Source organism: Notothenia coriiceps, unplaced genomic scaffold, assembly GCF_000735185.1.
Source record: "Notothenia coriiceps isolate Sejong01 unplaced genomic scaffold, NC01 NC01_scaffold00014021, whole genome shotgun sequence".
NCBI lineage: Eukaryota > Metazoa > Chordata > Actinopteri > Perciformes > Nototheniidae > Notothenia > Notothenia coriiceps.
In genome coordinates, this window is record NW_011346722.1 from 111,893 (window position 1) to 128,578 (window position 16,686).

The 16,686-nt window shown below is 39.5% G+C and overlaps 1 protein-coding gene and 1 long non-coding RNA gene across 3 annotated transcripts in view; both read right to left on the reverse strand.

Annotated features, from left to right (window-relative positions):
- LOC104948261 (uncharacterized) overlaps positions 1-2,788 on the reverse strand; it is a 16,875-nt gene extending 14,087 nt beyond the window's left edge. The window contains exon 1 of the long non-coding RNA XR_798658.1: positions 2,709-2,788. This is a non-coding gene — a long non-coding RNA (uncharacterized lncRNA). The remainder of the gene's footprint in view (positions 1-2,708) is intronic.
- Positions 2,789-4,095: 1,307 nt separating this feature from the next.
- On the reverse strand, positions 4,096-15,697 carry hat1 (histone acetyltransferase 1). 2 transcript variants are annotated; one of them, XM_010774440.1, is made up of 11 exons: positions 15,585-15,697; positions 14,657-14,728; positions 14,454-14,529; positions 13,006-13,126; positions 8,962-9,138; positions 8,703-8,824; positions 8,004-8,108; positions 7,523-7,629; positions 6,837-6,988; positions 6,282-6,398; positions 4,096-4,719 (listed from the first exon to the last, which is right to left on the reverse strand). In XM_010774440.1, the coding sequence occupies exons 1-11, from the start codon at positions 15,589-15,591 to the stop codon at positions 4,549-4,551; spliced, it is 1,227 nt and encodes a 408-aa protein (XP_010772742.1). In that variant the 5' UTR covers positions 15,592-15,697; the 3' UTR covers positions 4,096-4,548. The 2 variants fall into 2 exon arrangements, with proteins under 2 accessions (XP_010772742.1, XP_010772743.1); XM_010774441.1 differs by lacking the exon at positions 15,585-15,697 and adding an exon at positions 15,474-15,532.
- Between the last annotated feature and the right edge of the window lie 989 nt (positions 15,698-16,686).

Below are 16,686 nucleotides of genomic sequence, written 5' to 3' on the forward strand. Positions count from 1 at the left end.
GACTCCAACTTTCCTGCCCGTCTCTCCTGGGAACCTGAGGGCTAAGACGCTGGGGCTCGTCCACACAGGTATCATATTCAGCGGGGAGCTCACACAGCTGGGCTCCGGTCCAAAACTCCCTCAGTCTGTCTCAGTGCAGAGAGGTGGAGGCGCCATAAGGTAACAGTAGCAGAAACGCCAACAGGTGAAACCAAATATTCAAGTCTTGATACTGTTGTTGTCATTTCACACAATAATGGCATTAAGCCTCTCTGCCTGCTTCATATGGAATCTACATGGAATTATTTGCATGATCAAACATGATAGGGGAGAGCGAGGAAATGCAAGCCTTAATGGATGTTCAGCCCCTTTTTTTTTCTTGGGAAATAATAAAAGTGAGAAAGGGTAGATTGAAACCCATGACAGTTTTAGACATAAATCAACCTCCCACATCTCCACTCTGACACAATATAATAGACAGACTGTGTCCCGCTTTACAAAAGCGCAGCGACTGAGGGCCCACTGCAGGATCCACTGTAATAGCCTCGACTGCAGAAGAAAGTGCACTGCCTTCTTTGGATTTCAATCCACTGCACCTGAATGGTTGATTGACTACAGAGGGGGAATGAGCTGGAGTAGACATAATGAATATGGCACTTCTCAGCCTGGATGTTGCTTTGTTTTTTAGAAAAAAATATATACTGCATGATATCTTAGACACTAGAAGTATCATGATCAGAACAGATGATGCGAAAGCTTTGACATCTTCGTATAATACTCAGTGTGCACTAAAAAATAAAGGACAACATAAAAAAAAATTGAAAGAAAGTAGACCAACATCGTTTTTTTTGTATTCAGATGTGCATTCTATCAGAAATAATATTATTTGGATGTAATGACAAAGAAAAGCGGCAATTATTCACATTAGAGTTGCTGGAACTATACATATTTACAATTGTATTTATTTTATATTAATTACCCAAAGCAATAGAACCAAATATATTAACAGATGCAGATTACAATTAATTGTTTCTTGACAAATGGATTATTCATTCAACAGAAAAAATCTCTGCACGAAAGCCAATCTGCATTTCCCCACAAAATGAGTTCTTCTTTTGAATCAAACCATCTCGTTTATACTTTTCAGTATTTGCAGACAGGTGCAATGAGACATGAGGGCCCAAGATACACTTAGTGTGTGAACTGTGGGGGGAATAATTAAGCATCAGTACACTTTACTGTGTGATCTGATGCAGCAAAAGGGATTTAACATCCTTCTGACAAGTGCACAGAGGCCTGCAGATCGTCCAAACAATCCACATCCACATTAGATTGTTCAACACAGCACCAGATATGTGAAGACAGTGCATCATCATCCTGCATTGCAACATGACGATGGCTCTATTAAACAGTAGTCTACTGCTGGTGGAAATAATGAGACAGCACATGTGCCTACTAAACAATAATGCCACTTCCCACTAGCAGGTCAGTCGGCTGAGCTTGTGCAGTGCAATGTGAAATGTGCACTCATAGCAGAAAAAGCAGAGAAAACTACAGTGCGATGAGGCCCCTTGTGGCCACGAGTGGATTCAATCAATATGAATTAGAGATGTGAAGGGTTCCAAGGTTTTGTCTTGTTTCATTTGAAGAGGGAGAAAAAATTGAAAATTGACTCAGTAGCCTTCATTTAGTGACAATGTGCTAAAGTATCATAAAGTATGATGAGTATTCATCACAGTGATCTGCACAAGCAGGGCCAATACAGTGGCACAAAGGTTTTCAATTGAAAACCATAATACTCATTAGTGTAACACTCAACATCAGCGGCAATCAGAAGTTGCATTAGCCGTGAGAGGGTGCCTGGACAAAATTACATCTCTAAAACGGCTCAAATACATTTAACGCATACTGGAAAATGCATTAATCAGGCCAGCTGATATATATAGCAGGGGGTTTTGAAATAAGAATATTTCAACTGCTTTAAGAATATCTATGCAAGACCCCATTCAGGCGACGTTCAAGTGATACACTTTTCAGTTTCAATTACAATCTAATAGAATTTATTCATTTAACATCACTTATTTATATTACAATAGTTGAAATATACTCAGTAGCTTTAGGAACTTGAAATGTAATTCATGTAAATAATAAGTGGGAAATACTTACAGGTAAGGTGCCCAGTGTGGTCTGTTGATAGGCTTAAAGAGTAGTAATTAAATTAAATTGTATTAGATTCTGCTAGTGCTTTATAGAAATAACATTTTCATATACTAGGCTATTTCAATAGTTTTACAAAAGTCTGAGATAAGTATGAACATTGACATCATGACAATATAACTGTACATAGGCCTATACTTAATACGCCCCTCAGACAAAATTGCCCTAAACCAAGAAAAGTAATGCTAGAAATGTTACAAGGCTAATGAAATGCTGTATGTTACCGCCATTTTGAACAAACTGCTGAAAAACTTGGAGTTGGAAACAACAATTTTTACTAGAATCCGGTATGAATTTACTAAATCAGGGTACTAAAGTAAAGACACAAGGGCCAGGCATGTTTGTTTCGAGTGGCAGTAACAGGTTATAGTGAGTCCAGACTATTTTTACAGAACTACTACTCCTGACAAAAGTTGTATAAAAAACATCAGAGACTCCAGGGAGATCAGTGCAAAGACTACGTTTGAAGAAAGGAAATAAACATGTTTTGGTTAGAAAATAAGTGATTTTACCTGACCCGCGCCAGATCTCAGTTCGAGGCCACATTAGCTCTGACTAGCATAACAAACAGGTATCGGCGGCCGAACTGCATTGTGGGTAGTGTAGGCGCCATTTTTTTACAGACGAGCACTGCTGCATTCATATTTATAATTGTTTTGTTTGTTGCTATAACAGCTACCAAACATTGGTCCGGACCTAAATGTCCCAACAACTGTTTGTTTTATTTTTATGATTTGTTATACGAATATCCATGGTCCCTGGCATTTTAATTATACAGAGTTGGGTGTTCTGCTGGCTTTTCCTGTAGTGCTATTAGCAAATCAAAGTGTGTCTTATTTTTTTTAAATGTCTGCACAATGACTTTATTTAATGCTACCATCACATAGGTACTGTAGAGTTGCATTTATTTGACACTGTAGAGAAATAAGAGGGGGGGAGGAGAGTAGAATGACATGCAACAAAGGTGCCCAGGCTTAAGGCTCTTTGGTGATCGTCTGAGTTTTTCTCGGGTACCACCAACAGTTTGACACTTTTGGGTTGAAAGGTCATGTTATCCATTGGTGTAACATTTGGTAGACATTCATGCGTTCAGGAGGAATCATGATATTTTACCAACATACTGTAACTTTTGTACTCTACTTACTGTTTAACTGTCGTATATTTCTTATTATGCATTCACAAAATTCCAGCTAATGTTCAGTTTATCCTTTTGCAAGTCAATCAAAAATGTAAATAACTTCATTTTATGTTAGTTGGAGGGAGTCTGAGATCCAAGATCTTCATTGCCAACAGCGGCTTATGATGTGCAAATGATAGACAACTGGATTATCCTGACATTTCCTCTCATGAGGTTATCATTGTGGTTTATCATTTCAAAAATATGTTTACCATTTGTTGGATTTCCATGTCATTTGGTAAAGTTTTGGTTCCCAGAGTATGAACAATTACAACTTTGATCCCGACCTTTCATCTAGCATCGTCAAGTCAATGTGTTCAATACGGTCCACACTATGGTTTATTTCAAAACATTCAACTCAAATTCCCATTAGCCTAATCTTTGGGTTTTGTGCTAATGAGAAAGATATAAGCATGCTCCACTAAACATGATAGCATATCAAAGGGAGCAAGTGGGCAGGCTTCATGTCTTTATGTTGCCTCAGAGATGCTAGCATGGCTGTACTCTTAAACTTGCAAGTCTACTGTGAGGCTGAAATACTGTGTGGTGGAGTTCTCTTAAATATGCAACATCCTGAGTATTAGCTTTAATATATAAATATAGATAACTTTGTGTTAACCTGTCTCTTATGTCAAATTAAAAACAAACAAAACATTTTTTTTTTATACATATTTAAACAAAATGAAAAAATATACAATGGCAATAACAGGATTTGAGCAAAATACAAAACAGTATTTTTATTTTCAGTATGAAGTGTTTCAAAACACACATTTGGAATCGTTTTTGACAAAAGATCTTAAAAAATGTCTATGATGGAGAAGAAGCAGGGTTGTAGACCTCTTATAACCTGTGAAATATGACATATCCCTTAATCTCACACAATGTGATCAAACTGATGGGACAGACAGGAAGTCTCAACCCTCCAGCTGCAGCTTTCTCCACTACTGTATGAACACCAGGTGGAAAAAAGAAAGGTCTCCACTGCAATCTACCCCTGACTCAGCCACAAAACATCTTTAACACTCTTTCATTAAAACAGTGACTTTGTCACATCAAGAGAGTTTCCTCTTGGTTGCAGCTGAAGTCTGTGGTGATGGGGGCTTTGTACAGACAGGGCAGACCCCCTGTTTGTCTGAGAGGGGCGGCCTCCAGGCCAGCAGCATCTCAGAGTCTGATCATGCGTGAGTCGCAATCCTCTCAATGATCCTCCTGTAGTCTTCCACAACAACCTGATAACTTTTCTCCAGCTCCTCGTGCTGCGTCTGAGTGTCCATCTGATCCACGTGGGACAACAGCTCCTCCGGCCGCAGGCACTTCTTCATCTTAGCCATCTCCCTCTGATTCTTCTGCACGACGTCAACAGCACAAACACAGGGGAGGTTAAAGTCATATAAACCTGTTATTCATCTCCATTCACGTGCCACGTTCCTATAAGCAACAACTAAATATAAATATATCAATAAGAGGCCAGAAATGAGATGTACACTGCATCCTCTACTCTTGTAGTTATCATTCACAATAGTTACAAATCGCAATAAATGGCCATGCTTATAGAATTGGAAAATATGACATCCCATCACCTGGATCATCATAATACTAAACATTAAGTGTTGAAAAGACAGATAGTGTATACAGTGCTATCCTTTCATAGATTTAGCCTGAATACTGTAGAGTAGCTCTTTATGTGGTCAACTTGTCCACTAAGCTAACTTTGCTTTAATGGCTCACTACTGATCTTTTATACATTAGTAACTTATTTATTAAGAAACAAATCCATCAGCTCCAGTTTGCTATAAAGCATGTCTTATTAGACAGTGTATCAACATTTGCGGTGAAATCAGAAAGCTGAGAGGTTCTTGACATGGACGGAGAAAGTACAAATAACCTCAGTTTAGTGCAGTCTGCTGCTTTTCAAATCCTGCACGCACATATATGCAGACGTGGTCACCGGGGAATTGGGGGTAAGAGCAGAAATGCATAATCCCCCTCGCATTCACAGCGCCTTCTGCCATTCAACTAACTACATGCTAAATCTCCTCAGGGAAGGAAAAAGGCTCTGCATCTGGCCACCAGATCTTTCCTTGCCACTCTCCCAAGGATTCCTACTTCCCGCTTTACCACATAGGTCATTTCCACGTCAGAGCCTGCCTCTTTTTTCTAAGACATGCGGTTACCCTGCTGACAGAAAATGCTCTAATGGCTGGTATGCAAAGTCTCAGTGAGCAGCTCAAACACACCATGTCACAAGCAAACAGGATGTTGGGCATCATGTGTTGCTGAGCACCGATCTACTCAGCGATCCCCACCGGTAAAACAGAATCAGAGAAGCTTAGGCTATTCTGTTCATCAGGCTCACGACTGTTTAAATGCATCTCTGATACTCTAAGAAAACTTGCTCAAAGAACAGGAGAAAACAACAAAAACCATTTTAGAAAATTGCACAGAACGCTGAATAGAAGCATCTTTGTGACAAAGTGCTCAAACACTTTTATGAAGAAACGCTCTCTCCAAGAAATGCAAATCCTGACTAATGACATGTGCCTGAATAGAGAAACGCTCCAGCAGCAAAATCACAGACGCCTGGTGCGCCCTATTGTGGCTGTAACAATACAGCACAAGTAATATATCCATTTTAACGGGACTGAAGATCATTTCTTTTTGCTGTTTTGAAAGGTAACACAATAAACTGTGACAATACGGAGCTGTAAGCCGCTCAACTGTATGCCACACATGGGCCACTTTGCTTCCTTTCCTGAACAGCGGAAATGGCTTTCTAAAAAAGGTAGAGTGCCTCTGATTGACAGCAACTGAGTTGACATTCTGATTTATTTCTGATCAAATAAGGGAGCCACTTTATGCACTTTTGGACCCTGTGGCATGTAAAGCACTCGGATGATAAAACACTCACCCTGTATGGTCCAAATAGCCTCTTCTTCACCTCCAAACGGTACTCTCTTGCTTTGTCTTCATCACTCATGTCTGTGGCTCTCAGGCGCAGGATTTCATACACTCTCCTTGCATGTTTCTGTATGAAAGAGAGACAAATATCCTTTATTCAAATCCTTTGTTATTCTATCATTTTATGCACAAGTGTGCCACATTTTGAGCCAAACAAGAAGATAGAAAGCATTGATTGAGGACTAAGCTGCTAACCAGGTTTTTTACTTTTTGTTTTGCAATGTTTGGAGAACATGGTGGATGACATAGCGAAGTGAAATGTTTTCAAATATGCCAAACTAAACCATGTTCAAACTTCTTAAAATGTGATCATTTACAACTTTTTCTTGGTTGCATAATAACTACTGTTTTAGATAGCTCTCTGAACTGAACACGAAACATGAAGGCGTCACCTTTGGGTTCTAGTTTGCGATAAGCTTTGCCTCACTACTGTCTAACATTTTAGAGACCAAAGTATTGATTGAACACAGAAGACATTATCACTGGCTGTAGTGTCATACAGCACCTTGTTAATTTTCAACTTGTCCTGCGCTTCTTTGGCCATGTCCGCCGAGAAGCCGAGGGGCAGCTTGTCCGCGGTGAAGGACGGCAGGCCTTGGCAAAGCTTCACCAGCACATAGTCTCTCAGCTTCACGTAGCTCTCAGAGGGGTCTTCAGCTGATAACGCACACATAGAGCACACAATTAAAAAAGGTAAACAGTAGTTTTCAATAAACAACAATGCGAGCTTGTTTAAATGTTTGTGTTGGAGGATTAGTGTTAGGATTCTTTGGGTCTACAAAAAAGGGCAAAAACTGACTCATTTCAAAACTTTTTCAAGAAGCTATTTACTAGAAAGTAATGAATACATATTAGCTGAGGCCAAACACACTTCTATCAGGAATGTGTGTCTGTTTAACTGCTAAATGACATTTTGTGAAAAGGATTCCTATTCCTCAAAGGATGCCTCTTTAGTATTCATCCTCCGTCTCCATGCATAGAAACTCTTTCCATCTAACTAGCTTCAGTAGAGCCTCTGCACATTCTGGTATACATGCCAGCCTTTCAGATTAATGTAACCCCTGCATCCACCAACTGCTGAGTCAAATCATTTCAACTGTTTGTGGGAGACATGCGGATCTGAGATGAAATGTTCTTCCACGCCCTCTTAAATCGCAGTAACTGCTGTTAAAGAAATAACCAGACGCTCACCTGTGATGTCTTGCACTTTGGGCAGGCTGCAGTAAAATCTGTGCACTGCCTCCAGAAGCTGAGCGCCGTGACCTTCTCCTTGGAACGGAGGCAGGATCAACATTTGGCTGTTTTAGTTAAAAGGGCAGACAGACACGCAAAACAGATCCAATGAGAAAACCGGTTTGTTCAAATGAGTCACAAAACAAAATCTGTGTAGCATTCGTTGTGGTGATTCTGAGCAGAAATCCTGATTTAACACAGTAAATAATTGTTATCCTAATCCATCAATGCAACAAATCAAATCACATCAAAAGCTTATCCATAAAGTTGTTTTCAGATACTAATCACCCTGGTTTGGTAATGAAACAAAATCTGGTTGAATGGTTGGCTATATAAGCCAGTAATTTGGGCTCTTTGGGAAGAGGATAAAGAAATGTATAATTTTCCACTCCTTTTCCATACAAAAGAATGGGAAGGCACGTGCTGCCCCGGCAATTACCTTACACGTGGTCGGGTTTTGTCTGGGTACACGTAGTAATTATAAACTGTCATGTAGCCAACAGTCGCGTAGAGAGTCTCCCCATCTTTATTGTACTTTTCAAATCTGCAGATAAAACACAAAGGCAAACAGGTCAATTACAGGCACACTCCCATGCAGTGTCCATTTTAGCCCTCTCTGTTCTCATGCCCACCCCTCAACCCCCCCCCCAACGTCAGCATGTTAGAGCAGCCAGGCCCCGATTGGTACACCTGCTGCAACCTGAATACATTATGCACTTAATTGGAGTACTGCAACTTAGAGGAAGAGAAGGGGTTGGAGGAGGGACTGAGCTCCTCAAAATCACTTCAGTCCATTTTCCCCATTGTCAGTATTAATAGTTGCCAGGGTAAAGAAAACACTGGCAGAGGCTCTTTTTACTGTTAAGACATTGTTCAGTGTATCAAAAGACAACAGAATTCAATTCAGCTCTTGCCCCTGAAAAATGTGAAAAGGGCTTTGGGCACAAAAGAAGCTCTTGCCTGATCAACAATTCTACTATGGGGGAAATATAATCAAACTGGCCTGGTAATTGGTCACAAGCGCCACAAAGGAGGGCTTTGTTTTTCAATGACACAAAAAAGGCTTTAGGGTAGGGGTGCGTGTAGAGGAGGGTGTGTGGGGGGGGGGAGTATGATGTCAATTAAAGAGGGCACTCACACAAGAAAGAAGTCCCAACGATCGTCGTCTGCGTCGATGAAGCTGGCAGTCTCTATGAACCACATGAGGAAGGTCTGCAGGCGCTTGTGGTAGTCGTGGAATCCCGCGCAGTTAACATCAACCTGGGGAGAAAGCAGCAAAGACAATAGGGGTTAGATTAAAATCTCAGCCTAGCCATTACACCATAAGAGTAACGGTGAGTATAGAAAGTTCAAAGTGATATCAGAATCTGTGTTGAGGCAGTAGGTGATGCTTGTACCTTGTGAATCTGGTACGTGAGTTCCCCTGCGTCCTCGCTGTGGACGGTGTACGTGTGAAGCAGCGTGCCGAACGGCTGGAAATTGGCCTCCTTCTCCAGCAGTGAGATGAAGTCGTCGCTGTTGCAGGTGAACCCAGCGGGAATGATCTCCCGGATCTTTCCTTCGATGTCATCTGGCTGCATAACACAATGTGCATGAATTAAATCATGCAACAAACACATCAGTAATGGGGGGGGAAAAAAGGAAAATCTTGATGCATTTCCATAAATCTGACTAGTTGGGTGTTTTCTAAATACATTTAAAATATACTTTTTGTTTTGTAGAGGCTTTATGAGACTAGAAATGTTTTTTCATTGATCAAGCAAGAGAAGAAAACATGCAATAAATCCTATTAAGTTAAACTGGAAGCTTACAAGTGGTGTGCCAATGAAAAGAAAACCATTAGGCAATTAAAACTGTCAGCTGAGCAGAGGCCAGAGCAGCACCCCCCACCCTGCCCGGTGAAAAGACCACTTAAATCAGTACATTTACTACTTATGTGAAACCATGAATATGTGATGAAGTTGCCACAATAAACGCATTTCTGCTTCTCACTGGGAAATTAAACCTTGTGAATTGATCTCAACTTAACAAACCTTTGGGGCATCCATAAAAGAGGCCTCTCCTCTAATCCTGCCAAGTGAACCCAATCAAATGAATTTGCCCTTGCGTTTTTTTCAAAGAGCCTCGGAGACAAAGGGGCCCTACCCTTGGACTTTTTACTCAGTGCAACCTGTGGTTAGTTCAGCTGTAATGTTTGTATTGTATCCATTTCCACAAGGATTGACATGAGAACACTTTGCTAAGCAGCCCTTTCACACCATTTACATGTGTGATGGGCATTATTGCCGCACAGAGACCCTTGCTGCTCAGCATTGAAAACTGGGAAATGAAGAAGGTCTGAGCAAAATGCACTACAAAAGGCTAATACAACACACTGCTAATTCCTCCCCCTTTTCAGACATCAGCTAATATCTAACTGGAAGTAATGCACCTGCAGCTGAATGCCTCTTAACCATTATAATTGTTCAGCCACATTTCTAAGGAACAAGGACCATACTTAAAAGGCCATGGACAAACAAGTCCATTTGTCCCGAGCACTCTCCTACATACTAGACACTAAATTGCACAGCCTTCCAGAATAGATGCCTTCGTTTAGCATGAATATAACTTAACAAAGTACCTTTAGAACATTTTGTTAATGTCTTTGATTTCTAACAATAAGCACAAAGGGAGTACAAACTATCTAATTTGTTGTGTTATTTCATCTCTTTACTCACTCCAAAGACCTTACTTTATTAAGAACTGGCACTCGTTTGGATTCATTTGTAAAGTATTGACCAACATTTTAAAAGTTAAAGCATATTTACCCATCCATATTGAGTAAGAAGAGTACAAATAGAGTAAGAATAAAAGTAATGATGTAACTACCATGAGCATTGGACAGTTTCCAGCCCATGTGCACAAAAGGTCTGGCAGTAAAAATCAGTGTGTTTGGTGAGAGGTCCAACATTATGGTGTTTTTTGGCCGATTTAAAGGGGAGAAGGTGATGTGGTGGTAAGAGTCTTGTATCAGCGTGGCAGCTGCATAAACTCCATCTCTGCCTCCCCTCGTCGCTCTTCTCTCACCAGCTGCACCGCACCCCGACCGTCCACATGCACTCAGAGACAAACACTCTTCAGATGCAGCCTGAACTCTGCTGCTCTCTCACTCTCTACCTCTACACCAGCTGCACTCAAACCCTTAACAAGGTGAACACTCAGGGGTCAACGCTCAACACTAAAGTAGTGGCACACACAGACAGTGAGCCAGCCATCACATTTCAGTTTGAATATCAGCTTCAAACTATGTTCCCCAAAAAGTCTAATGGCTCTCTTAAGGTTTAAAAACAGTCAATTGGTTGCCATGGCACTCTTTGTTTGAGTTACCAGAGATGAAAGTAATGTCGAACGCCATTCGGAAGGAAACATCGCAGCTGCATTAACGGCTGTGTATTGGTAAGCATCTGGCAATACAATATGCATCATGATACAGGGGCCACAATTCAATATATTGCAATACTGTAAGCTAAGCAATTCCTTAACTCTAATTTGAGGACATTTGAATGTTGTGAAGTTCACCCAGCCATATGCAGGAAACTACTGGAATCAAGCCCCATTTAAGAATCAAATATTGGTCAAACATGCAAGTACAGTAGCTTCCGAGAGGCTGGTCAACTTGGAACTATCACTGGCCGTTTGGATGGTAACTAATAACTATTTTTATATACCCTGGTCATATGTATGAAATCTGAGAAACAGTATATTTACTATTTTATTCAATCAGGACAGTTACATTTATTACATACCCTGAAACGTCCAACAACCAAGTTATCCATTAAAAATCATAATAAATGAATACAGTATGAATACCAATCAATATTTTCTTATAACTCTATGTTTCATTGGAACATTGATGCTTCAAGTTGATCCACCAAATCCCATAAGTGTCCCTCACTAGCACTAGTTGAAGGCCACATTGTCCAGAGGGAGCCCCCGCTGTTTCCGGACAGGACAGATGTCCCACAGTTGAATCATCTGACCTCAATAGGGGCCCTGGCTGGTTCTTGTACTCGTTTGTCTGTTTGCTGCATTGACAGGAAATATTCAAAGCGGCCAGTGGCCTTTTGTGAAGTCTCAGAGAAGGAGCTACCAGAACATTAAAGAATGTTGCGTTACTGCCAGCTTCTGTCCAAATACTGTCTGTTCATATGGAAATGTGTGTACCAGGCAATTGGAAGAACACGTTTAACATACTACGCAGTGAAACTATCAGAAGAATGTTCAAACTAATTGCCAATTCATTAGCAGAGAAATAAAAAGGGTTGTATCACATAAAACAACTGAATATAAACCTACTGGAGATTAGTTTACAGAAATCCAACCTCAGCGATTTTGACTGTTGATGACTTGAGCAACAATTTGCTCCTGGAAATATATGTGCTGGATATCCAACTGGGTCACATTACTTCTCCTGCTGATTCAATCACACAAACCTCAAAAAATCAATGCCTCACGTAAGACCCCACACACAAAACCTTTTTAAAACCTGTGTCTTCCGACAGGGAGGAGTAGGATTAGTGATCTGGCGCAGGGGGCCATGGTGGGCTGAGATTTAGTCTAACAAAACAGGAGATCTCTTACAGGAATAATGTCACCACCCAGAGAGGCTCTGAGTTACTTCAGTACGTGAAGAAACAACATTATGGTAGCAAAGACTGCTCCGAAAAGAGCAACTCAGGTCCATCTACTCCGTGTCAACAAACATCTATCGTACAATCCTGATGTCATAACATTATGGAGATAACATTATGGAGAGTGTTAAATACCTGAACTGTTCAAACAACATCCACAATATTCATCTGGCTGCTACTTAAAAATGATGTATCTATTTACCTAATATATCATATTTCAATGACTTGCATATAGACTCTTACTGCACTATTTCACTTTTTAAAACTATTTTTCTTCTTGTATTTACTTGCACTATATTTTGTCTGTTTATCTGTGTTTTGTGTTGCACTGTTGAAGAAACCTGTGACACAAGATTTTCATCGACATAACTACACTGTAGCTATGTTCGTTTGACAAATAAAGAATCTTGAACCTTGGATAACCACTCAGTAAAGCTGCATAGTATTTGTCTGACAAACAATTTGATTTACTACATTTCAGATAATTAACAATCTACAGCTTACATTTTGACATTTCACTTTTTCAATCACCAGCTGTGAACTTTTACAAACACAAATGATATGTGATACTTGGTTTCAAAACCGACACCTTTACAACGACACTCGAAATATGTCAAATATCTCTTTTCCTAAATAATCAACATTGTTTTTTTTCACTCTCTAAATACACAGGGTATTATATAAGGCCTAATGGAGCAGCTTTGGATGAATCCTTTCATTTCAGCAAGAGGCAATGTGCTTTCATAACACGTGATAACATGCATGTCCTACCTCCACACAATCGAACGTCTCGGTGACTTTTGAGGAATATTTCACTTTGAAGAGGGTGCTCAGGTTTCCAGCCGTGTAGAACAGCTGTATCTGAAGACCTTTGTATCCAAAAGCGACCTCGCTGCAGACAAATGGATTGGAATCATTACAAATCCAAAACAAGGTTATATATTTTACTAAGACAACCCTTACAAAGAGAAAACAATAAGACAGCTGTTTTATGTGGTGAGCAGTCGAGGTTTATTTCATATCAAGGGAATAAAATACACCGCACCATTATTCCTATTGAATTAAATATACACCTGGAGTGAATGATAAATGCTTACTGTTGGCCCTGTCGATTATTACGGCGTGTTGCATGGTTTCTTTCACCACTACATCACTGGCAGTTTATGGCTAAATAGATTTCATCATTATGCAACTGTGTGATTGAGCTTTACTAGCAATTATGCTTGCTGAAATAATTAATGCCCCAATTACAGAGTTCCCTTCGAGCTGATTGCAGCGAGAGCAAGAAATAACCAATCCTAGTTTTGACTAATTTAGAAATACAATTCAGAGCATAATGACACACCACTGTAACCCGAAACAGAGAAACAGGTGTCAATGCCAACACAAGGTAAGTAGCAACGCCTCTTTGTGCGTCACATTGGGGTTATTATGTGACTCCACAGCTTTTTGTGTGACTACAATAACACGAGACTGACCTCTGTTCATGTTCACATGTTTTAAAATGTGCCTTCCTTACACAAAACATCCCTCTACCAAAATAACTCTGAAACACACTTCGTATTTGCAGGTATTCAATATTTAAAGAAAATACTTGATGACTTCAAACATGATGGATGATAAGAGTTGAAAAAAAATAAAACCTAATCAGATTACAGTAAAGACAGGTGATAAAGGTCAGAGAAAGTTGATTATAGCCATAAATGACTGAATCAAATCCATGGCTCCATGTGATTCATGTTGGGTTTAGATAGTGTGTCTATATGAGGATGAAAGGTTATTTGTATTTAAACACACATTTTGAACTGTCCTTGCCTCAGTTATCAGTTATTGTTTTTGCTTCAATTACAAACGATTATTTAGATATTTCCATTTCACACTTTAGGCTCAAATTATGATAGTATTAAACTATGAGTCAATCTATAGAACCTTAAAAAGAGCATTGAAAAATAACATTGCACTCTTAAGGTTACGTGTTAACAAGGCCACATGACTAATTTAAATCCATTCAAAAACTACCATCAAGGTGCATTTGGATGGAAAACATTATACACAATTGCTCTTTGGCCGTTAGATAAACTGAGTGTTCCTGGCAGCTCACATGTTTGAGTTTAATCTTTGCTGAAAGTGAGGCTTTTTCTATTTTTACAAAAGGGAAAACTAATTTCTGTATCAGCAAAAGAACAATGTAAAAGTCAAGATGATGATGAAATACTCACTCATCCCCATAAACCTGGTGGCTGAACTCAGGGTGGAATGTAGTGCTGTCGTCCTCAACATCCTCTGGAAAGCGAACTGAGCGAAGAAGACAGAGTTTGACCAAGTTAAGTGACAAACAACATCCCAATCTTACAAAACCATGTCAATGCAAACACATACCTATTATCATATACATTTACAAAGAACGCAAAAATAAACATACCCAGCTTCATGCATATAGCTTCGTTGGTGTCACACTTGTATTCAGCCAGTTTCTTCTCCATGGTGTTTATTGCTGAGGAAACATACGCAAACCATGTTGAAATGGTATGTTTTTCTGAGAGTTTAATTAATGTTTCTTGCTACACATTAACAGTGGTGCTGATTCCTAAAAAGAACAGCACATTAAAGTTGTTCCTTTCATATGAACATACATGTCAACAGCTTAGTGAGGAGGATGAAATTGCATTTCGTTTCTAAATTAAAGCACAGTAATGAAGACACAGTTGACAAATTCGTGGGGTCTAAATAAATGTATGTCTTTCCCTCCTTTTTAGCTCCACAACTTCTTCTGTCATCAGAAACATGCGGATGAAAATACAAGTAGCACATGCTGACCAACAATCCTTAACTCCAGCTTTGTATTGCATTAGCTCCATCTTTGCAATACGCGGAGCGACAGAGAAAGAACTGAATCATAAATGGCATGATAAGGTAAAACATGTTTACCCTTTGATCTGGCAACGCTAACTGTTGTGCAAAGATAAACTACCATGCTCTTACATCAGTCAGGAACGAGTAAGTTACGTTATGTTGCGTAGAAAAGGGCATAACACCTAACATAACGGTAAGTATGCCAGCATCGATCCATTGCCTCGAGGAACACATTCAACCTGACACCCAGGCGTTACATAAACACACAAACACACAAACACACAGTAAGCTATGACAACCTGGTAGCATGCTAACGTTAGCAGGCAGGCCCCCACTGCTGCTTTGTAATGTTAGCTTAGCTAGCTGTGTTTTGAACAGAACATTACCCGTTGTACAACGCTAGCGGGGCTTAAAGCGGGACCAGCGACCAGTATTCGTTGTATATCCGTTAAAATGAAGACATTAGTATTAAAGCATGAACACATTTAGCCTCTTACCCGCCATTTCTGCACACTGTGATGAGAGGAGCTGTGTTGTCCCAAAAGACCCGCGGAATCAGGACGACTTCCGGGTCCTCGTGTTTCCGTGGAAACAGGATGTAGCTTTGTTTTGGCTCCTAACTTTACGTCAAATTAACTTTGTAATGTGAATAAAAATGTACTCGTGAACAAAGAAATACTAATAACACGGGAAGGTGAGTTCAATTAAAGAAAGACCTTTTTACAAACTAATGTTGTCATCATACGGAAGCCCATAGAAGCCAGAAGCTGAAACGTTTTCAAAATAGTGAGGAAGTATCACAAACATACTGAGTGGAAAGCTTCTCTTTATTACAAGTTAAGTGTGTCACTGTTTTTAATGTTTTCTATTTGTATAACTCACTTCGAGGATTTTTTTCTTGGCTTAGCAAGATAGCAGTTGTTTGTTGTTTTCTTTTTCTTTTGGTTTATTTCATTAAACAGATGCCCTTTGTTCGGAATATAAACTCATATTTTTACATATAGCATAGGTACATCTCAACAAGGAAGAGAAGAAACAAAGATAACACTGAAATACAATTTTTTTTTTTTATATATATATAAGCAGTAATATATTTAGAGTTAAATTAAAGATACAAAGCAACGACTCATACAGTTCATATTTCGCCATGGGTCGAATAAAACAGGATGATTTAACAAATATTCATTCACTCTACATAGGCCTACCCCTGTTCATAAACACACACTTACTTGTAAACATACATATTTAGAAACATATACCTACATGTGCATCAACCTGACACCTAGGCACAAAATAGAAAACATTTAATTTCCTAGAGCCCGTAGTAATGTCTATAGATTAAGCCTTAGACAGACTAGTCAGAGCTGAAAAGCAGATATTTGATTCCAGTATTGTCTGTTGGACAGTCACTAACAAGAAACGTAACGTAAGCACAGACATGCCACCAACGTACTGTAAAAGAAGCACATTTTTAGTATATGGTTTTGAGATAAATCAATTATCGATACTGTTTGCATCTATCTATCAATCAATAGTCGTTTCCACATTATTCATACACCAACTCTTGAAAAAAATAAAAAATAGATTTATCAGGCTTTA